The 22,740-nt window shown below is 42.7% G+C and overlaps 1 protein-coding gene and 1 non-coding gene across 2 annotated transcripts in view; both read left to right on the forward strand.

Moving 5' to 3' along the window:
- ATP10D (ATPase phospholipid transporting 10D (putative)) overlaps positions 1–22,740 on the forward strand; it is a 133,104-nt gene that overhangs the window by 96,191 nt on the left and 14,173 nt on the right. Inside the window, exons 14-20 of the mRNA XM_068975172.1 lie at positions 106–212; positions 3,289–3,415; positions 5,045–5,229; positions 8,397–8,706; positions 11,547–11,623; positions 13,261–13,386; positions 19,329–19,529. Coding sequence (XP_068831273.1) covers positions 106–212; positions 3,289–3,415; positions 5,045–5,229; positions 8,397–8,706; positions 11,547–11,623; positions 13,261–13,386; positions 19,329–19,529 — 1,133 coding nt within the window. The remainder of the gene's footprint in view (positions 1–105; positions 213–3,288; positions 3,416–5,044; positions 5,230–8,396; positions 8,707–11,546; positions 11,624–13,260; positions 13,387–19,328; positions 19,530–22,740) is intronic.
- TRNAC-GCA (transfer RNA cysteine (anticodon GCA)) lies at positions 21,972–22,044 on the forward strand. Its single transcript has one exon. It is a non-coding gene; the product is annotated as a tRNA-Cys (tRNA).

Here is a 22,740-nt window from a genome sequence, read left to right on the forward strand (position 1 = left end):
AAACTATGAGGCCGTTTGTTTGTTATGGATTAAGGTTCCATTATTTTTTTAAAATGTCTGTCAGATAAACTGGTAGGAGCACTTGTGTTTCGTCAATTATTTCAGATGGACCAGGTCTGGAAAAACAGCAGATGATGATAAGGGAGAAAACCCAGAAGCACTTGGATGACTACGCCAAACGAGGGCTGCGCACTCTGTGTATAGCGAAGAGGGTGAGGCTACTTGGGGCACCCAAAGGCTTCCTTCTTTCGTGTGTTCGACCATCATTTAATGAAAACAAGCATGTATCAAACCCTGATCCAGATATCTGAGAAAGTTCCTGGGCCAGTGGCTTTCTTTTCATATAGCTTCCTTATTCCTTATATATTAGTTGGTCAGAGTTTGTTCTCAGAGTATTTTGCCAGAAAAGTTTTCAATAGATCTGAGTATTTTCATTTGGAAACTGCAGTTCGGTTTGGTTCAGTCGCTCAGTTGTGTCCCCATGGACTCTTTGCGACCGCATGACTCGCAGCACGCCAGGCCTCCCTGTCCATCACCATCTCCCGGAGTTCACTCAAACTCACATCCATTGAGTCCATGATGCCATCCAGCCATCTCATCCTCGGTCGTCCCCTTCTCCTCCTGCCCCCAATCCCTCCCAACATCAGAGTTTTTTTCCAATGAGTCAACTCTTCTCACGACGTGGCCAAAGTACTGGAGTTTCAGCTTTAGCATCATTCCTTCCAAAGAAATCCCAGGGTTGATCTCCTTCAGAATGGACTGGTTGGATCTCCTTGCAGTCCAAGGGACTTTCAAGAGTCTTCTCCAACACCACAGTTCGAAAGCATCAATTCTTCGGTGCTCAGCCTTCACGGTCCAACTCTCACATCCATACATGACCACAGGAAAAACCATAGCCTTGACTAGATGGATCTTAGTCGGCAAAGTATTCCTGCCTGGAGAAGCCCATGGAAACTGAAGTATGGCTGGGAGTAAAAATCCCTGGACCCTACTCTCTGGCTCTCAGTACCTTGTAAATGTCTTTCCTCTGTCTTGTAGCATTTTTAATGAATGAGGCCAGAGACTGGCCTTTATTTTCCCCTTAGAAGTTCTTGATATTTTTTCCTTGTTGGTTTGTACATCTTTACCTGTAAATCCAGATAAATTCTCTACATATTATCTCAGTTTTGATTATTCTCTATGTAGAATAATCCTGAGACCTAGTTTTTCCTTTCTACATAAAAAATTATGTAATAAGAAAGTAGAGTTCCAAGAAGTGATTTGAGGGGTGTTACTACCAAAACCATCCCTGGGAGCCTGGGAGAAACTGAGATACATAGTCTTTTAAGAGTAAATTCATCAAATTTTTTTGTGCCCTTGGCCAGTGGGGCCTGGCTTCAGTACTGACCAAGTCCAGCTGCTCAGCTGTAATGTGTGCTTTGTGCTAAGCTGCTTTAGTTGTGTCTGACTCTTTGCAACCCTGTGGACCCACCAGGCTCCTCTGTCCATGGGCTTCTCCAGGCAGGAATACTGGAGTAGGTTCCTATTTCCTTCTCCAGAGCATCTTCCTGACCCAGGGGTTGAACCCGCATCTTTTCATGTATCCTGTACTGGCAAGTTCTTTACCACGAGTGCCACCTGGGAAGCCCACTCAGGTGTAATAAGCCTATGCAAAGCCTTACACCTTTAGATTCCTGTCCCTTATTAATAAGCCAAGACATGCCGAGTCCCATCCCTACAACTGTATCCCCAAATGCACACCTAGGTAATGTTTCTTCCTTCAGTGGAGATTCAGCTAGCTCATTGATGAGAGCTGTGGCAGGAGAAGATGGAGAAGTCTACTTAAGGTAGGGAAGGAAAATCTAGTAAGGCCTAGGACAAGGGAAGAATGTCCTTACGGGGAAGGGAAGGGAGTCTGCTATCAAGGTATAGCTAAGACTTTGTTCCTTGTTTCTTGTCCTTCAGTGATTTATCTGTCAGTCCACACAGGGGAAATACTGGAGGAGAACCAAGAAGGCTGCTCTTGCCAACTCTCTTGCTTCTCCATAACTACCTCCCACCCATTCTGTCATCCTCTCCCTCCCTGGATCTGAGCCCTGCAGTTAATTTTTGCTGTGTTAGAAGCCAGAGTGTCAATTTTCTGTCCTTCATTGTGAGCTCTAACTAGTAGAGAACATGGCGAGAAATGGGTAGATCAAAGCATCCATTCTTTACTGGCTGTCCGATAATTCCTAAATGATAGAGCTCCTGAGAGAACTGCAGACTGAATTGGAGTCTTAACTGAATTGGAGACTGTAACTAGGTCCTGAGACCAGTGCAGGCATCTCTCATTTCTTTCCCAAATTCTAATTCTTGGGAACTGCCTTAGGGAAAGTAGCATATTTTATAGACTCTGAAGCACTTAATATCAGCTGCAAGGATAATCAAAAGCCTGTCTCACACATGGTTGTAAGAGTGAAGTAATCAAGATCAAAACAGAGCCTCTGCCTTTTCAGTGGAATGATTCTGTCCTAATAAAGATAGAGCCCAGCAGATGTCAGATTCTCCCAAATCAAATTACCTTGTGGGCAAGAATGAGTAGAGAAATTGGCTCACCCCATCAACTCCATGCTGCTTTATAAGAATTGAAAGTAGATTTCTTCTCTGCAGCAATCTGAAAACAGGGACATGTAGCGTTGGTTCTTTCTCTAGGAATTCCACTTGAAGAGAGCCTTTCTTGCTTCACTCATTTGGCTTCCTCTTTCTTTTAACCCCTATGAATAACTCACCCCATAAACCAACCATCAAAAGTAATCAAAGGTGGGACTTTCCCAGTGGTCCAGTGGTTAAGAGTCCATGCTTCCAATGCAGGGAGTGTGGGTTTGATCCCTAAGTAGGGGAACTAAGATCCCACATGCCACATGGTGCGGCCAAACAAAACTGCTGCTGCTATAGCTGTGTGACACCTGAAATTGAGTACCTAACACCACTTTCTCAGCTGCACCATTAGAATCCCCCTGGATTTCACTTTCAGGTGGCTCCTTTCTCTCTGCATAGTTCCTGGCTTAATTAAATAGATTAACCCACTTTCATCTTATGAGTAGAATTTTCCAGAGATACTGAGCTACAGGGTCCATCCATCCTCAGGGTTTTACTAGTCTGATCACAGAGCTTGGGAGGTTTGCTACTGGGTATGGTATTTGGACCTGGCCTAAGTGAACCCAGAAAGAGAAATACCTAAAATGAGTTCATGGTTTGATACTTTTCTAGCGTGGGTCTTGACAGGTTTATCACATAGCTTGCCTCATAGCTTTTTCCCCTCCCCCATAGGTCATGAGTGACACTGAATATGCAGAGTGGCTGAGAAATCATTTTTTAGCTGAAACCAGCATTGACAACAGGGAAGAATTACTCCTTGAATCTGCCATGAGGTTGGAAAACAAGCTAACTTTACTTGGTAGGTGGACTACGGTGTATTGTCTTAATGGAGAATTTTTTTTAATGCCTAATGTCTCTGTATTAGTTATTCACCAGTGCCTTTTTTCCCACTTTGATCTAATAGATATATGTGTTTCTATCCAACCTGTCCAGTTTGATTTCTACCCACCTTCCAATCCTTCCCAGTCCGTTTTTGACCACAGTAAACTTGACTTCATTTGTGGTAGGCTCAGCGTAATCATCCTTAAGATCATTTAACAATTCAACACTTAGCATAGAATATAAAGCTGAATAAATACCCTTGGTCAAGAGAAGAAAGCTAGAGTTTCTTGCCAGATATTGGATAAGGTTTTTTAATATATGTTGTCTTTTTGAATCCCACACTACAGATCTGTTTTACATAGAAGAAACTTGGTGCACAGAGCAGTTTAATGACTTGTTCAGAGTCACAGTCTAGTCACTGGCAGAGCTGGGGAGAAGCTCGGAGCTATCCATCCCTCACCCTAGGGCCCATATTCTTTATTCTGTGCCTGCAATTGGACTAAATTTTTTTTTCTCTCTCTTAACTTTTTGGTTTCAGCTAAAAGTTGCACACCTGACACCTCTTGTTTCAGATTGAACTGCATCTTAAAATCACCTGGAGGAGTTTAAATAATACCAGTGCCTACCCACAGGATCTGATTCAGTTGGCCTGATATATGGCCTGTGTATTTGAATTTTTCAAAGTTCCCCAAGTAGTTCCCAAGAGGCAGTCAAGGTTGAAAAACAGTTTTAGGGTCTGAACCTCTAGATACTAATACAAATGCTAACACACCAAAATACCAGTCTCTAAGCTCGATTCTTCAGGTTCAGAGAAAAGCAATGACCTGACTTGGTCTCTAGCCAGTGGAGTAATGATCTTCCTCCCAAGTCGTTTGTCCATGACAGTGTGAGTGGTCTATAATAGATCCACTTTTCCTCGTCTGCAGTCCCAAACTCAACATGCTCTGTGGCTTTAGTGCCAAAACTCATTTAGTGGCAAGATCAGGCCTGATTTGATAAGACAGTTTAAAGTATTTGTTATCCTAATTAGTGTGATTATTGTAATTTATAAGTTTTGCTAAAGAAATATTAATATGCTTGATTATCAGATATTATAAGATATGACTCATGTACCGTGTTACCTAAAAATCTGCAGAGCTTTTGAGTTCCAAAATATAGCTAGTCTCAGTTGTTTTAGAAAAGGAAATTATGGACTTATAGTGTGAAAGAGCATTAAAAATAGATATTGTGGGTTACTGACCAGAACATTCTTTAAAAGCCTGTCTTTACCCTTGGGAGTATCATAGAATTATAAAATTGGGGAGTAAGTTTATATAGATAACTGAATGAAATCCCCTCAATGCCCCTAGAAGAAAGCTAGCCAGAAGGAGAGCAAGTGAGTTTGATAAACTCATTGTGTGCTAAGGCTTTCCTCCCCCAATATTACTTTTTTGTATATGATTTTGGTCTGAGGAGTCAACATTTCATTTGGACCCCTTGAAGCTACTGGAGTGGTTTGCATAGTTCAGAACAGGATCAGCTAACAGATAGGTTCCATCACAGTTTAGGCGAGCTTCAGCTGGCTTTTGTTTCTTACAAGCGCTATTGAACTCTGGTTATTTTTTAGGTGCTACTGGCATTGAAGATCGTCTGCAGGAGGGGGTCCCTGAGGCTATAGAAGCCCTTCACAAAGCTGGAATCAAGATCTGGATGCTGACAGGGGACAAACAGGAGACAGCTGTCAATATTGCCTATGCGTGCAAATTACTGGAGCCAAATGACAAGCTCTTTATCCTCAATACTGAAAGTAAAGTATGTACCCTGAGATTAGCCCAGTCTCCTTTTTTCCAAAGCCAGTGGAATACTTGTGATTTCATGACTGTTAGGAGAAGGAAAAACCAATGACCATTAGCTGCTTGATAATCAGTTCTTCTGTCCAGCAGTGGGACTTCCCTGGTGGCTCAGTGGTAAAGAGTCGGGCCTGCAATGCAGGAGACCCGGGTTCGATCCCTGGGTTAGAAAGGTCCCCTGGAGAAGGAAATGGCAACCCACTCCAGTATTCTTGCCTGGAGAATTCCATGGACAGAGGAGCCTGGCCGGCTACAGTCCATTTGGTCAGAGGAGTCAGACACGACCTAGCAACTGTACTGCTACTACTGTCCAGCAATGTAGCTGGTTTAGTTATTTTAAAAGCTTGGAAAATATAATGATTCAAAGGAAAAAATTGCCATTAAAAGAATTTCCAATGGATTTGCTTCTCTCTTACCCTCATATTGAATTGTCACTGAGTTGACCAGATTTAGCCCATGATGACAAAATATGTCAAGATGTGAGGCAGGCATCTTCCTCCCTTTCAAGCTGAGGGGAAGTGATTTCTGGTGTGATTGTGTGAATATTTTCCTGATAATTCTAAAATTAGGCTCAGAGGATAATCTTGCCCTCTAGTGGCAGATTTTATACAGTGCACCTGAGAATATCAAAAGTTGAAAGAACTTGAAGGGAAAAAAGTTTTTTATTCTCCTTTTTTAAGGAGAAGGAATTTAAAAGGTTTGGATTCAGCCTATATTTTCCAATACCCTCTTCCCTCCAGCCCTGTCACTAATCTCTAACACAAATAATCTAATTAGTGAAAGTGAAGTTGCTCAGTCATGTCCGACTCTTTGCGACCCCATAGACTGTAACCTACCAGGCTCCTCTGTCCATGGGATTCTCCAGGCAATAGTACTGGAGTGGATTGCCATTTCCTTCTCCAGGGGATCTTCCCAACCCAGGGCTTGAACTCAGGTCTCCCACATTGTAGACAGACGCTTTACCGTCTGAGCCACCAGGGAAGTCCTGTCACTAATCTCTAACACAAATAATGTAATTAGTTAAACAGGCATTTTATTGAAGATTCTTAATACAGTGACACTAAGAATTTGTGCGTGTTGTATAATTTTCTTGGAAAACCTTCCTCCTTCCTTCCTAAGTTGTCAGGCTCTATCAGTCACGTTCATTTTGCCATGGCAACCTACCTCTCAGAAGTTCTCTGGAACTTGCCACCTGGATCATGTCTTGGGTCTTGGCCACAGGCTACCATGTTTGATTAGCCATGTTTTTATGGCCAGTTGTCAGTCAATACCCAACTAGATGGTACACTTTGAGGGAAGAGAATTTTCCTTAATACAGACTTAGTTCTCCTTGGCAGTGGACAGTGGCCCAGGAACCCATAAGCAAAACTAGCAGCCAGATCCCAGTATCAGCAAGGGAGTTAGTGCCAGAAAATGCCTCGTCATTTTAGTCACTAAAATGGATGTGCCCTTAAGTCTAGTAAGACCTGGATTCAAATGCTTAGCCTGCCAGTGACCAGGTATGTGACCTTTGGGAGTTAACCACCTGAGTCGTTTTCCTTAACCTGTAATGTGAGAGTAGTGCCCGTTTCATAGCATTGTTGTGCATATTAAATGGGAAAATATAAATTGTTTAATATGGCCCCTGGCAGATGTAAGGGCTCCCCTGGTGCTTCACTGGTAAAGAACCCGCCTGCCACTGTAGATGTGAGTTCGATCCCTGGGTTGGAAGATCCCCCAGAAAAGAAAATGGCAGCCTACTCCAGTATTCTCGCCTGGGAAATCACCGGGACAGATGGGTCTGGCGGGCTACAGTCCATAGGGTTGCAAAAGAGTCCGACATGACTTAGCAACTAAACAGCTCGCAACAGGTTAACAGGCATCTTGATTTTCAATGACTGCAGAGTATGTTACCTTCCAAATGTACCATTTTAATTTAACCAAACTCCAGAGGGTTTTTAAAGATAATTTTTTATCTTTTTTTTTTATTACATTTTGAGCCTCTAATGAGCATACTTGATTCATTGGGGACATTTGAGGTGTATGGGATCAGATTTGTACCCATGGTAAAGGTTGCCATTTTGAAATTGAATCTCTTGTTTATTGTGTATGTGGTTGTCAAGTCTTTGTTGTGTCCGTGTGTGCCTACGTATCCGTACCTACTTTTCATCTATTTTATTGTGGGTTGAGAAATACTTGATAAAACAACATTTGAAATAAGAGAAAATAGCCTCTGAGTGAGGAACTCTTTCATGAGTAAATTTTTTTAGACTGAGTGTATAAACTTAAATGCACTGCTCTAGGCTTTTGTTTGGCTCTGTGTGTCATTTGACACTATAGTTTCTGGTTAAATTTATTGTGCTTGTTTTGAGTAGAATTCATCAATGAATATTTATTGAGTGACTAACTTGGTCCTCTTTTAGGTGTTATGATGGTTTCAAAAATAAAGTAAAAGTGCTATCTGTCTTCAGAGACCTTCCTAACAAGCCTGGGGTGAGGAGAGTGGAGGGATTGTGTGCAAACCAGCCGTGATGAGGCCGCTGAGAACAGGACCAGAGTGTTAGCTCGGTGAGGGTGGGGACTTCCGGTTCATTGACTTGTCCCCAGCACCTAGAATTCTCAGTAAATAGTTAAGTGAATTAGTGAATAAATGTGTGGAATCAAAAAGAACAGAAAAATAATAATTACTGTTTTAAATTCTGAGTATTATGCTTTACACTAGGAGCTTTGCGTGCATTATTTCACTTATTCCTCACAACAGCTGTATAATGTAGACATTTGTATTTTTCAGATTAGAAAGTTGAGGGTGAGAGAGGTTATATAATTTGCCTAAAGCCAAGCACATAGAAAATGGAAGAATGAGACCAGAGCTCACTTGATAGATTGAGAAGTAAACTGCACAAATAACAAATCTTACACCTATTTTTCAGTTGTATAGTTGGAAGTGAGATGTTCCTCATCCATTTATCCCCTTCCCACATACACATAGAAGCTCTGCGGAAGAGCTGTGAGGTCTTCAAAAGGAACCTGTTACTGCCTCCCTGGGGTTGCCTGGATGCGGCAGGTGTTAAAGAATAGCAGTGATAAATTTAGCTGAAAGTGGCTGGCAAGGGAGCCCCGAGGCTAAATGTCTGTGCCTCTTGTTTCAAGAATGCCTGTGAGATGCTGATGGATACAATTTTGAAAGAACTTCAGAAGAACCCAGCTTCTCCAGAGCAAGCATCGTTGAGTGCGAGTTTACACCAGCCTCCTCCCACCCTGCAGGGCTCAGGGCTTCGGGCCGCACTCATTATCACAGGGAAGACCCTGGAGTTTGCCCTGCAAGAGAGTCTGCAGAAGCAGTTCCTGGAGCTGACTGCTTGCTGCCAGGCTGTCGTCTGCTGCCGAGCCACGCCCCTGCAGAAGAGCGAGGTGGTAAAACTGGTGCGCAGCCACCTCCGGGTGATGACCCTGGCCATCGGTGAGTGGGAGTGGGACCCAGCCCCATGCTTCTCCCTTTCACGTCACACCAAAGGCTGATTCTTCTGCTTATCCTTTCTTCCATACATCCCTTTGCCCTTCTTTCTCTCCATCCCCCAACTGTCTCCCCTTTTCCCTCCATCACCTGTTTGGCCCCCTGTTATGAATCAGGTGGTAGAGATGTGACATAGAAAACAACATAATAGGAGTCTGTGTTACATATCAGATCACCTGGATTAGGAGGGTTATGTAGTTAAACATAGACCTGATAAGTCCCTGAGTTCTACCTTCAGGAAAGTTTAAGTCAGGAAAATTAACAATTCATTTATTTATTTGTTCAACAACTGCTTATTGAGTGCCTTCTATGTACCAGGCATTGTCCTAGGCAGTAGAGAAAGACGAGCGTACAAAACCAACAGAGTCCCTTTTCTTAAGGAGCTTACATCTAGGAGGAGGGCAATGCAGTAAAAAGTGAAACAAAACAAAAAGGTGTAAAGATTTAAGGTGTCAGATAGTGACAAGTGCTATTGAAAAAACTAAAGGGATGAAGAGCATTGGGGGAGGGGGGAGGGGCTGCTATTTAAAATAGGTTTTTCAGAGATAGCCTTACTGATTAGATGGTATGAGCAGAGACTTGAAGGAGATGATAAAGCAGCCATAGGAGATCTTAGGGGGCCGTGAATTTCTGGCAGAGAAGACAGTGAAATGTCAGGATATGGACCGTGCTCAGTGTGTCAGACCCAAAGCAGGCTGAGCAAAAGGAAGAGTCTTCTGCAGGTTAATGAAGGGCAGAAACGTGGCAGGCAACCAGATCATGTAAAGCCTTGGAGGCCGTTAGGAATTTTGGCTTCTATCTGTGGAGATAGGGAGCCGCAGGAGGACTTTGGGCAGAGGAGGGACATGAGCTGCCTTAAGTTGAGAAGATTCACGTTGGCTACTGTGTTGGGAGTAACCGCTGGGTCACAAGGACATAGGAAGTGCAGCTGAGCAGCTATTGGAATAATTCAGGGAGAAGAGAACTGTGGCTCGAGCCCAAGTGGGAGCAGAGGAGGTGCTGGGATGTGATCAGATAATGGACATGGTTTGAAGAAAGCGCTGGTGAAATTTGCTGATGGCTTGGATATGTTGAAAAATCGTAGGCATCAAGGGGGAGGTCAAGGGTTTATCTCGAAGAATATAAAGGATGGAGTATCCATTTACTGAGATGGAGTCAGGGGAAGCAGGAGTTGGGTCTTACACACATTAAGTTTGAGGAATCCATTAGATGTCAGCAGTGATGTTAGGCAGGCAGCTGGAGATAAAGTCTGAGATTTTAGCAGTGAGGAGTTGGCTAGAGACATAAATTTGGGAAGTCTAGTGATGATATTTAAAGCCTTGATGTTAGATAAGATCACCAAAAATGAATATAAGTGTAAAAGAGAAACAGGGTGAGATTAAGTTCTGTGACACACCAAAATTCAGACATTAGCACAATGAGAACTGTCTTCCCTTATAGTCTCTGCTTCTACCTGGATTATTTTCAGTCTCAGGTAGCCTCTCCCCTCAGGATGCTTGCTGTTCTAGCCACTGAAAATTCCCACCTTTATATCTCATCCTGTTAGCAACCTCAGAGAAATAGTAGTACATGTTTTCAAGTTGCTAGAATAAAGTATCAGGATTAGGGTGGAATTCTGTTCAACTGTCCTATTGAAAGAACATATAAATGAGTGAACTGTTCAAGGCCTTGGATCCATATGTTCCTGAGGCTAGAGCCCTGGACATGTCAATTATATCAATTAAGTTGAATCATGTACCCATCTCTGAACCAATCACTGAGGCCAGGGAACAGATGATGCTAATTCCCCGGGCTTTCTTCAGTTGCCCATCCCAGATCTGGAGATTTGGGTTCATCCTAACAAAACACATAGACTCAGTCCCCAGGAAAAGGTAGGATACTTCATTAGAAAACAAGTAAAGTTTGCTGGGCAGTTGGGAACAACCAATGTTCATTACCAGTGGGAATGTAATAATTCCTCTTAAGCTTTCCCTGTGTTGAGACAAGGAAATCTATAGCAACCATAATACCATGTGACAGGTTTACTAGAGAGACACTCAGTGGTACTTGAAACCTAAGGAAGGGGCATCATATCTAAAAGAAATATGACTTCCCTGGTGGTCCAGTGGCTAAGAGTCCACCTGCCAATGCAGGAGACACAAGTTCAATCCCTGGTTCAGGAAGATTCCATATGCTGTGGGGCAGCTAAGCCAGTGTGCTGCAGCTGTTGAAGGCCATGCTCAATAGAGCCTTTTCTCCACAACAAGAGGAGCTGCTGCAAAGAGAAGCCCTCGCACCGTAACTAGAGAGTAGCCCTTGCTCACTGCAACTAGAGAAACCCCACACATAGCAACAAAGACCCAGCATAGCCAAAAATAAGCAAATAAGTATTATTTAAAAGGAATATGAGATGGATTTCCCAGAGGAAGTGATATCTAAGCTGAGAGAGTAGTTAAAATCTAGCAAGGTGGCGGGAGGGTGGGGGAAGGTGATGAGTGCAGTGTTACAGAGAAACCCTAGGTGCAGGGCTAGAAGAAGCAGAGTATATCTGGGAAATTGGAAGTAGAGTGAGTGACATAGACAAAGGGGAGGCTAGCCCAGGTAAAGGATTTTCAGGTGGTACTGATTGGGAATTCTGATGGCAATAGGAGGCCACCTTGAATTCCTGCTTAGCCAGCTTCCAGGCAGCTTGGAGACATGGGATAAACCTTGAAGGATTCGTTTGTTGGCTTGAGAGGCTGCTACTAATTTGCAGTTTGCATCTTTTCTTTGCTCCTCATCCGTTTCTCTTCTCCTGTCTCACGAAGGTGATGGTGCCAATGATGTCAGCATGATTCAAGTGGCAGACATTGGCATTGGTATCTCTGGGCAAGAAGGCATGCAGGTAAGTAGATGTTGCACACCCAAATACCATAAACTTGACCTTCCCATCCAAAGGCAGCCTTCTCCACGGTCACATCTCTGCGGTAGAGTGAGGCTGTCTGCAGCTAGCTCAGAAGTGAGTGACAGGGCGTTTATCCATTCATTCGCTCAGTGATTATTAACTGGGTGAGTATTATGGTATTATCCTGGGTAATTTTAACTCACTTGTTCGGTTTTAAAAGTAAAACGTATCTAAATCATAAGAACATGTGTTATCTCTGCAATAACTATGGCTTGACGCTGAGAGCTACTAAGGATTTGAATAAAAGACCTAAAGATCCTAAAGAGAGAGGGAGAAGCAAAGAGAAGATAGGAGAGAATGAGGGAGGTGTGCTTGCCAGTTTTTATGTGTGCACGTGTATGCATTGGATAGTGTTGTAGGCAAAACTCAGATAGAGGCTTGGCCAAAAGACTGCTTGTCATGATTGGAGCAAGTGCTGCCAAAAGAAAGTGGGCTGTGCGGCTTAGGGTTTCCTGAGAATCGTAAACTTTGATGTCTTTACAAAAGATGAGAAATTCAAATACCTCCTTTGCCTGCCGTGTTATTAATAGTCACGTGAAGTCATAAGTGTATACTTTTATATTCTCTTCGTTGAGGAGAAGCAAATGCTCCCTCAGAGTTCTAAGGGAGCTGCTTTCTAGGGAAAGCACACTTGCCGAAATTACATCATGAATAGTAGACCAGAGAGAAGTGTTGTTTCATTGGATCATATTGGAAAGCTGAGTGGTAACTCCAGGCAGCCCATTAAGGCTCTGTATGCATGCGTTTTTGCTTGTTTGGAGAGGGTTTTTTTGGGGGGGCGTTGGGGGGGTATCTCCATGTAAGGCTTAAACTACATATTTTTAAAAATTTTTATTCAAGTATAGCTGACTTACAATGCTATGTTAGTTTCAATTTTACAGCAAAATGAATTAATTATACATATACCCAACTGTTTTTAGATTCTTTTCCCACATAGGCTATTACAGAGTATTTAGTAGAGCTCCCTGTACTGGGCAATAGATCCTTATTAGTTATCTATTTTATATATAGTATATATATATCAGTCCCTATCTCCCAGTTTCGGAGAAGGCACTGGCAACCCACTCCAGTACTCTTGCTTGGAGAATCCCATGGCTGGAGGAGCCTGGTAGGCTGCAGTCCATGGGGTCGCTAAGAGTCAGATACGGACTGAGTGACTTCATTTTCACTTTTCACTTTCCTGCATTGGAGAAGGAAATGGCAACCCACTCCAGTGTTCTTGCCTGGAGAATCCCAGGGACAGGGCCGCCTGGTGGGCTTCCGTCTATGGGGTCGCACAGAGTCGGACACGACTGAGCAACTTCACTTTCACATCTCCCAGTTTATCCCTGTCCCCTTGCACCCTGGTAACCATAAATTTGTTTTCTACATCTGTGACTTTGTTTCTGTTTTGCAAATAAGTTCATTTGTACTCCTGTTTTTTTTTTAGATTTTCATGTATGTTTGATATTTGTCTCTGTGATTTACTACATTTAAACCACATTTTGACCAGTCAGCCTCCTGGAGGTCAGGCTGCCATGCTGTGTCTGTTCTAACATGTTTTGCTCAGAGTGACATTCTCTCCGCCGTCTCCACAGGCTGTGATGGCCAGCGACTTTGCTGTTTCTCAGTTTAGACATCTCAGCAAGCTCCTCCTCGTCCACGGGCACTGGTGTTATACCCGACTTTCCAACATGATTCTGTATTTTTTCTACAAGAATGTGGTACGTAGCTCCAGAGAACTCATCCTTCTCCCTGTGGCCCTTCCTCTCCTGCTGGTGTAAGGGGTGAAGAGGGAGGGCCCAACCTTAAGCTTCTTTGCTTGTTGATGTTTGGGAAGCAGCCAGGATGACTCCTGCTGTCTTACTAGGAATAATCTGCTATGTTTCAGCAGCTGATAGCAAATTGCTAGGTTTGTCCATCTGCTAGCATTTTCTATTCCTTATGCATTTAAATTCAATTAAACCCTGTCTGATTCATTTAGAATCCAATTTTTGACCTTCTGTAAAATGATTGTGACAAGCAGAATTATGAAATGTTTAATGCTGTCTGTCAGTAGAAAATGAAAAGGTTTGCTTCCATGTTACAGGAGATTACTTAAAAAAAAAAGTCTGCTGTCCCTAATGGATGTCCCATGTGGTATGTGGAAGATGCAGATACTAATGAAATCCTAGGATAGTGCCTTAGTCTATAGAGCTGGCTAGTACCACTAGATAAGGAATTCTATGGCAAGCCTGTAAAATGTGTTTGTACTTGGTAGCTGTAACTCTGAAAAGGGCAGAATTTGATTAGTAAACATCTTGGCTTTTAGTCTTCAACTTATTGCTTAAATTTCAGTTTCCTCTTTTATAAACCCATGTTGACCTTAGCTTGCTTCACCTAAATCCCTTCTTAGTGGGATGATTAGGTAAATATGTCATGATTTTCAACCAAATTTATTCTTGGTCTTTTAAGTCCATATGTAGGAAGTTAGTAGTAAACAAAAATTTACATCACTACTGAAATACCATCTTTAGGGAAAAGATGACTTTGGGTCATTTTTAGATCTGTGCATGTGTGTGCTTGTCTATCATCAGCAGGAACATTTTTTTTTTCTTCTAGCACAGTGAACTTTTCAGGAAGCTCTTGGTACTTTACTAATTAAAATTAGCATACTTAGTCACCAGAGTACATCATGCAAAATGCCGGGCTGGATGAAGCATAAGTGGAATCCAGATTGCCAGAAGAAATATCAATAACCTCAGATATGCAGATGACACCACCCTTATGGCAGAAAGTGAAGAACTAAAGAGCCTCTTGATGAAAGTGAAAGAGGAGAGTGAAAAAGTTGGCTTAACGCTCAACATTCAGAAAACTAGGATCCAGTCCCATCACTTCATGGCAAATAGATGGGGAAACAGTGGAAACAGTGACAGACTTTATTTTCTTGGGCTCCAAAATCACTGCAGATGGTGACTGCCTCCATGAAATTAAAAACACGCTTACTCCTTGGAAGAAAAGCTATTACCAACCTAGACAGCATATTAAAAAGCAGAGACTTTACTTTACCAACAAAGGTCCATCTAGTCAAAACTATGGTTTTTCCAGTAGTCATGTATGGATGTGAGAGTTGGTCTATAAAGAAAGCTGAGTGCCGAAGAATTGATACCTTTGAACTGTGGTGTTGGAAAAGACTCTTGAGAGTCCCTTGGACTGCAAGGATATCAAACCAGTCAAACCTAAAGGAAATCAGTCCTGAATATTCATTGGAAGGACTGACGCTAAAGCTGAAACTCCAGTACTTTGGCCATCTGATGCAAAGAACTGTCTCATTTGAAAAGACCCTGGTGCTGCGAAATATTGAAGGCAGGAGGAGAAGGGGACGATCAAAGATGAGATGGTTAGATAGCATCACCGACTCTATGGACATGAGTTTGAGCAAACTCCGGGAGCTGGTGATGGACAGGGAAGCCTGGAGTGCTGCAGTCCATGGGGTCGCAGAGTCAGACATGAGTGAGCGACAGAACTGAGCTGAACATTTAGTCAAAGTGTTAATAAAAAACTTTACAAAAATATTTGAAATGCATAATATCTCTGTCTGAGTGTTGACTGTAGGGTTAGGCTGTGATTTTAATGTAAAATTCCAGGACTTAGTGGTCTGTGACTTTAAGAAAGGAGCCCCTCTCCTAGGTTTCATTTTCATATCTTTGCATTTTTCTTCTTCTATTAATATTATAATGCCCTGATTCAAGAGTGGAAAATCCACCTGCAATGTAGACACAAGTTTGATCCCTGGGTCAGTAAGATTCCCTGAAAAAGGAAATGGAAAACCCATTCCAGTATTGCCAGGATAATCCCAGAGGAGGAGCCCGGTGGGTTACACTCCAAGGTTAACAAAGAGTCAGACACGATTTAGCGACTAAACAAACAGCAGCAGTTATGATGCAGCCTACTCCACCACTCCCTCCTTTTAACTCCATGTTTCTAGCTAATATTAGAAAGGGATGCCTCATATTCTTGGAGAGAGAGAATGTTTATTTGTAGAAAGCCCATCACCAAGGAGCAGGGACCCCATGGTCTTTCTGCTCTGTAAACCTTGATGGCTGTTCACACTGAAATCTTCTCTACTTGTTTCTGCCTCTTTCTTGCCTAGCCAAACAGGGACTGATTTGTAAACTATGGAGAATATGGCCAGTATCAGAAGCCATTTGAGTAGCTTAGCTTTCTAAGACTGTGGTTCTTTCATCTTGAACAACTTTTGAGATAGTAGTGAAGGCTATGGATTCAGTCCCCAGAATAGCACCCTAAACCACTATGTTTTCAGGAGCGAAGCATAATGCATATTGATGGACCCTAGGCTAAGAAACTCTATTCTAAGGACTGTGGCCCCCATCCTAAAGTGTTCCAAGGTATCTATGGTGCCAATAATAATATCTTAATCAATTAATGTTAATTAAAAGGCACTTTATTCTTGCCTTGAGAACCCCATGAACAGTATGAAAAGGCAAAAAGATAGGACACTGAGAGATGAACTCCCCAGGTTGGTACGTGCCCAGTATGCTACTAGAGATCAGTGGAGAAATAACTCCAGAAAGAATGAAGGGATGGAACCAAAGCAAAAACACCACGCAGTTGTCGATGTGACTGGTGATAGAAGCAAGGTCTGATGCTGTAAAGAGCAATGTTGAATAGGAACTGGAATGTTAGGTACATGAATCAAGGCAAAGTGGAAGTGGTCAAACTTGGCAAGAGTGAATGTCAACCTTCTAGGGATCAGCGAACTAAAATGGACTGGAATGGGTGAGTTTAACTCAAATGACCATTATTTCTACTACTGTGGGCAGGAATCCGTTAGAGGAAATGGAGTAGTCAACAAAGGAGGCCGAAATGCAGTACTTGGATGCAGTCTCAAAAATGACAGACTGGTTTCTGTTCATTTCCAAGGCAAACTATTCAATATCACGGTAATCCAAGTCTGTGCCCTGACCAGTAATGCTGAAGAAGCTGAAGTTGAATGGTTCTATGAAGACCTACAAGACATTTTAGAACTAACACCCAAAAAAGATGTCCTTTTCATTATAGGGGACTGGAATGCAAAAGGAGGAGATCAAGAAACACCTGGAGTAACAGGCAAATTTGGCCTTGGAGTACAGAATGACACAGGGCAAAGGCTAATAGACTTTTGCCAAGAGAACACACTGGTCATAGCAAACACCCTCTTCCAACAACACAAGAGAAGACTCTACTCATGGACATCACCAGATGGCCAACAGCAAAATCAGATTGATTATATCCTTTACAGCCAAAGATGGAGAAGCTCTATACAGTCAGCAAAAACAAGACCAGGAGCTGACTGTGACTCAGATCATGAACTCCTTATTGTAAAATTCATACTTAAATTGAACAAAGTGGGGAAAACCACTAGACCATTCAGGTATGACCTAAATGAAATCCCTTATGATTATACAGTGGAAGTGAAAAATAGATTTAAGGGACTAAATCTGATAGAGGGCCTGATGAACTGTGGACAGAGGTTCATGACATTGTACAGGAGACAGGGAGCAAGACCAACCCCAAGAAAAAGAAATGCAAAAAAGCAAAATGGCTGTCTGAGGAGGCCTTACAAATAGCTGTGAAAAGAAGAGAAGAGAAGTGAAGTGAAGTCCAACTCTTTGCAACCCCGTGGACTGTAGCCCACCAGGCTCCCCTGTCCATGGGATTCTCCAGGCAAGAACCCTGGAGTGGGTTACCAAAGAGAAGTGAAAAGCAAAGGAGAAAAGGAAAGATATACCCATTTGAATACAGAGTTCCAAAGAATAGCAAGGAGAGATAAGAAAGCCTTCCTCAGCAACAAATGCAAAGAAATAGAGGAAAACAATAAAATGGGAAAGAGTAGAGATCTCTTCAAGGAAATGAGAGATACCAAGGGAAAATTTCATGCAAAGATGGGCTCAATAAAGGACAGAAATGGTAGGGACCTAACAGAAGCAGAAGATATTAAGAAGAGGTGGCAACAATACACAGAAGAACTATACAAACAAGATCTTCATGACCCAGATAATTACCATGGTGTGATCACTCACCTAGAGCCACAGACATCCTGGAATGTGAAGTCAAGTGGGCCTTAGGAAGCATCACTATGAACAAAGCTAGTGAAGGTGATGAGCTTTTCCAGTTGAGCTATTTCAGATCCTAAAAGATGATGCTGTGAAAGTGCTGCACTCAATATGCCAGCAAATTTGGAAAACTCAGCAGTGGCCACAGGACTGGAAAAGGTCAGTTTTCATTCCAATCCCAAAGAAAGGCAGTGCCAAAGAATGCTCGAATTACTGCACAGTTGTGCTCATCTCACATGCTAGCAAAGTAATGCTCAAAATTTTCCAAGCCAGGCTTCAGCAATACATGAACCGTGAACTTCCAGATGTTCAAGCTGGTTTTAGAAAAGGCAGAGGAACCAGAGATCAAATTGCCAACATCCATTGGATCATTGAAAAAGCAAAGAGAGTTCCAGAAAAACATCTTATTTCTGCTTTATTGACTATGCCAAAGCCTTTGGCTGTGTAGATCACAATAGACTTTGGAAACTGTAGGAAGAGAAGGGGACAACAGAGGATGAGATGGTTGGATGGCATCACCGACTCAATGGACATGAGTTTGGGTAAACTCCGGGAGTTGGTGATGGACAGAGAGGCCTGGCGTGCTGCAGTCCATGGGGTCATAAAGAGTCGGACACAAATGAGCAACTGAACTGAACTAAAAAGGCACTTTATAGTTCATGAGCAGTTTCTAACTGGATCTTGATATTAAGACCTGATGTGGTATAATTCTCTATGTCTTTTTCAGACATAGAAACCAAAATTTATAGAGGTTTTTAAAATGACCTAAAGTCATATAGTCATATAGAAAGTGTCCCCTGGGACTTGAAACAAGACCCCCTAAATCTGAGTTGAATGACCTTTCCTGTGTCCTACATTGCTTCTGGGCAGAAAGCTTTTGCTATTGCAGACTCACTGCACATGAGACAAAATACCGAAACCATTGTGAATGTATGTGCCTGGCCTCTGGGATGACCACCTGTCCTGGTTTGCCTGGGTCTACCCCTGTTTAAGTCATAAGAGTACTGTGTCCTGAGAAACCCCTTTGCCTCAAGCAAACTGGGATGGTTGCCCACCCACTGGTACCATCCCACTTCACCATGAAAAAAATAATCGAGAACCCAGAAAGCAATTGAATGAACATTTGTTGTGATGGCTGCTACCTACCAGCGCAGGTCCAGCTTCTCTTCATCTGGAGCTGGAATGTCTCTGAATCCTGGCTCTGCCGCTTATTTCCCAGGTAACTTTAGGCAAGTTCCTTAGCCTCTCCATGCCTCACTTTCCTCATCTGTAAAATAGGAACAACAATAATTTCCAAGTTGTTATGAAAATTAAATGAATGATTTATAAAGCTCTTAGAATCATGAGTGCCAGCACCACATAGTAAACTGACTGTATGTGTGTGTGTTTTAATAAAACATTTACCAAAAAAAAAAAAAGCTGTAAGGTCAGCTGTGGTTCTCCATTCCGTCAGCAAAGAAGCTGTACTGAGAGGCTGAGATCACACCATTCAGAACAGCACTGGGTGGCATGTGTGGTCATGGCTGTCACAGCAGACTCTAAGATGCGACTTTTTCTCTTTGTGTCCCTAGGCCTATGTGAACCTCCTTTTCTGGTACCAGTTCTTTTGTGGGTTTTCAGGAACATCCATGACTGACTACTGGGTCTTGATCTTCTTCAACCTTCTTTTCACATCTGCACCTCCCGTCATTTATGGAGTCCTAGAGAAAGACGTGTCTGCAGAGACTCTCATGCAGCTGCCTGAGCTCTACAGAAGTGGCCAGAGGTCAGAGGTGGGTGCTACAGCAAAAACGTGCACACCGATATATAGCCGTCATCAAAGTCAGGCATCTTCCGGGGTGCTTGGCTCAAATACTCTGGTGTATTGAAATGTATCTGAATCATCTGTGTTTGTTTCCGAAGGTCTCTGCTAACACAGCAGACATAACAAAGAGAAAGCAAAACTGTGAAAGACCTCAGGTGCTTCCAAGAAGAACTCCAGTCTTCAGACCTTACAAATAACATTATCTGGAAGGCAATGGCGCCCCACTCCAGTACTCTTGCCTGGAAAATCCCATGGATGGAGGAGCCTGGTAGGCTGCAGTCCATGGGGTCACTAGGAGTCGGACACGACTGAGTGACTTCACTTTTCCCTTTGATGCATTGGAGAAGGACATGGCAACCCACTCCAGTGTTATTGCCTGGAGAATCCCAGGGACGGGGCCGCCTGGTGGGCTGCCATTTGTGGGGTCACACAGAGTCGGACACGACTGAAGCGACTTAGCAGCAGCAGCAGTAGCAGTATTTCCTAAACCCCTGGCGCCTTCTATTGGGCAAACTACGAAGTATTCACAGTCCCATTTATCTTCACAAAGCACTTTGAGAGAAAACCTGGTGGTGTTCCCATTCTAAGAAGAAGAATCTGAATTTCAAAGGAGCTGAGGAATTTTTCCAGAAATCTCATAGTTATGAAAAAAAAAAAAAAAAGAGCAGAACTGGGATGGGAACACTTCTTAGTCTGGTTCTAAAGCCAAAATTAAATTCTTCAGGTTTTACTGTCATGCGAAATAGGGGTATGATCTTACTGCCTCCCTCTCCCTAAACCTGTGTCCATCTTCCACTTAATTAACCTCTCAGTCCTGTCTGCCCACCTCCGATATATCCCTTATATCTGTCCCCTCTCCATTCTTCTCTCTGCCCTCATTACCTGTTACCCATAATATTATAGTCACCAATTAATTGAGCTAGTTGTCTCAAAACTCTTCTTTTGTCTAGTTCATCTTTTACATAATTAGTAACTATTTTTGAGATAGCCTTATGAACGTTATGTAATGCCTCTTATATGCCAGGCATATATATATATGCATACATACATTTATGTATGTAAAGTGCTTAACATACATAAATGTAATTCTCAAAATGACCCTGCAGAATAGATGCTATCGTTAGCCACTCTGTAGATGAGGAAAGTCAGGCACAGGCAGGTATCTTAAGTAATCCACCCATGTCACCGAGCTCATGGGTGGTGCAGATGAACCCCAGTTCCCAAGCCTCTGCTGCGATGCTGAAAGAACACTGATGTTATCGTCAGTCCTTGGGTGCTCCCAACCCCTTTGCTATTTAATGGCCAGAAATCCAAAGTGCTCTCATAAGTGCTCAGGATCACAGGGACAGAGGTGAACCAGCAACCTGTAGATACCTGTAAATGGACAAAGCTGAGAGCTTAGTCTTGTAAAATATCCTAGCCTTAAGAAGAAGTCTGTGTTAGTCAGGACTCTTCAGTTTCAGGTGATAGAAAACCAGCTCAAATTGGCTTAATGAAAAAGGGAAATATATTGGCCCCATAACTGTGCAATCGAGGACTAATGGTGACATCTATTATTCTTTTTTTAATTTAATTTTTATTTTGTACTGGAGTGTAGTTGATTTACAGTGTTGTGTAAGACACTGTTATTCTTAAATCAGCTGTAAATGTGCTGGTTATGACTCCTTGGCTCAGCTGACGGTGACAGTGATAGTCGCTCAGTCATATCCAACTCTTTCCAGCGCCATGGACTGTAGCCTGCCAGGGTCCTCTGTCCATTGGATTCTCAAGGCAAGAATACTGAAGGGGGTTGCCATTCTCTTCTCTAGGGGTTCTTCCCTACCCAGGCATTGAACTCAGGTCTTGTGCATTGGGATTTGAGTCCTGTGTGTATTGTTGTGACTAGAAAGATCATTTTCTCACCAACCAGCCCTGGGATATGGATCTTTCCTGAGGACAGAGCTTAACCACATGGACAGGTTTAGGAAAGAGGGTTTCCTGTCAAAGGGCTGGAGAAATGAAAATGAGACCCATGGTAAGAAATTCATGCATTGGGTTTCACTGGACTCACTAATCTGAAGACACTGACCCAGAACAGCACATGTTACAAATGATGGGTGATGGTTAGCCTGAGTTTACATTCTGGCTCAGTGGTATGTGACCTTGGTAAGTTACTTAACTTGCCTGTACTCCAGTTTCTTTATTTATGGAGATTATGTGAAGATTAAGTAAAATAATATGTATAAAAGTTTAGCCATATTACACTCTCAATGTTGTTGTTTTTATCCCACCCCTAGACTTAACCAGAAATTTGAGGAAATCCTAAATATAAAATGATGCTTTATTTTTGTCAATCCAACTTTTTTCTGGCTTGAACTACCTTTCCAGACTGGAGAGTAAGTTAATATCCTTAGGCTCATGGGTATGGGCTTCCCTGATAGCTCAGTTGGTAGAGAGTCTGCCTGCAATGCAGGAGACCCTGGTTCGATTCCAGGGTCAGGAAAGTCAGCTGGAGAAGGGATACGCTACCCACTCCAGTATTCTTGGGCTTCCCTTGTGGCTCAGCTTGTAAAGAATCTGCTTGCAATTCGGGAGACCTGGGTTCAATCCCTGGTTTGGGAAGATCCCCTAGAGAAGGGAAAGGCTCATGGGGCAGTCAATGCAAGGAGAAGTCAGCTTCCAGGGAGGAGGAAATCCTTAAAATTCTTCAGTTCATCCAATTCATTTCAATCAAAGAACCAAACGGGGTATTCTAAAAAAGTCCAATCTGACTTAAGGTTCAAAGCCAGGGGTGCAGGAATGCGTGGCTGATAGTCGTGAAGTTGTCCTGCACACCAGCTCTAAGTTAAATTCCAAGTCCATTGAGGAAAGAAGAATAGAAGGGAGACCTTTAATGTTTTTATAGCTGGTGTTTCAGAAGCCCATTTGTACAGCCTGAAGATTGTAATTGGTCTTTACCCTGGAAGAGTTGAGGTCATTGTTTCCTGTTGTTGAGCCCTGCTATCAATTCTGTGCACACATTGTTCTACTGAGCTGGCCAGTTTTGTAATACATGGTGATTGCAGGCAGTGTCCCAGCATGTGGCTATTGATAAAAGGTAATTGATTTCATTGATTTACCTTCCAGAAGAGTTGTCCTTTCTGTGAACTTGGCCTCCAAACAAATTGTGTTTTATGTTTGGGCCATTTCCTGTCTTTGGT

This window comes from Capricornis sumatraensis, chromosome 7, assembly GCF_032405125.1.
Source record: "Capricornis sumatraensis isolate serow.1 chromosome 7, serow.2, whole genome shotgun sequence".
NCBI lineage: Eukaryota > Metazoa > Chordata > Mammalia > Artiodactyla > Bovidae > Capricornis > Capricornis sumatraensis.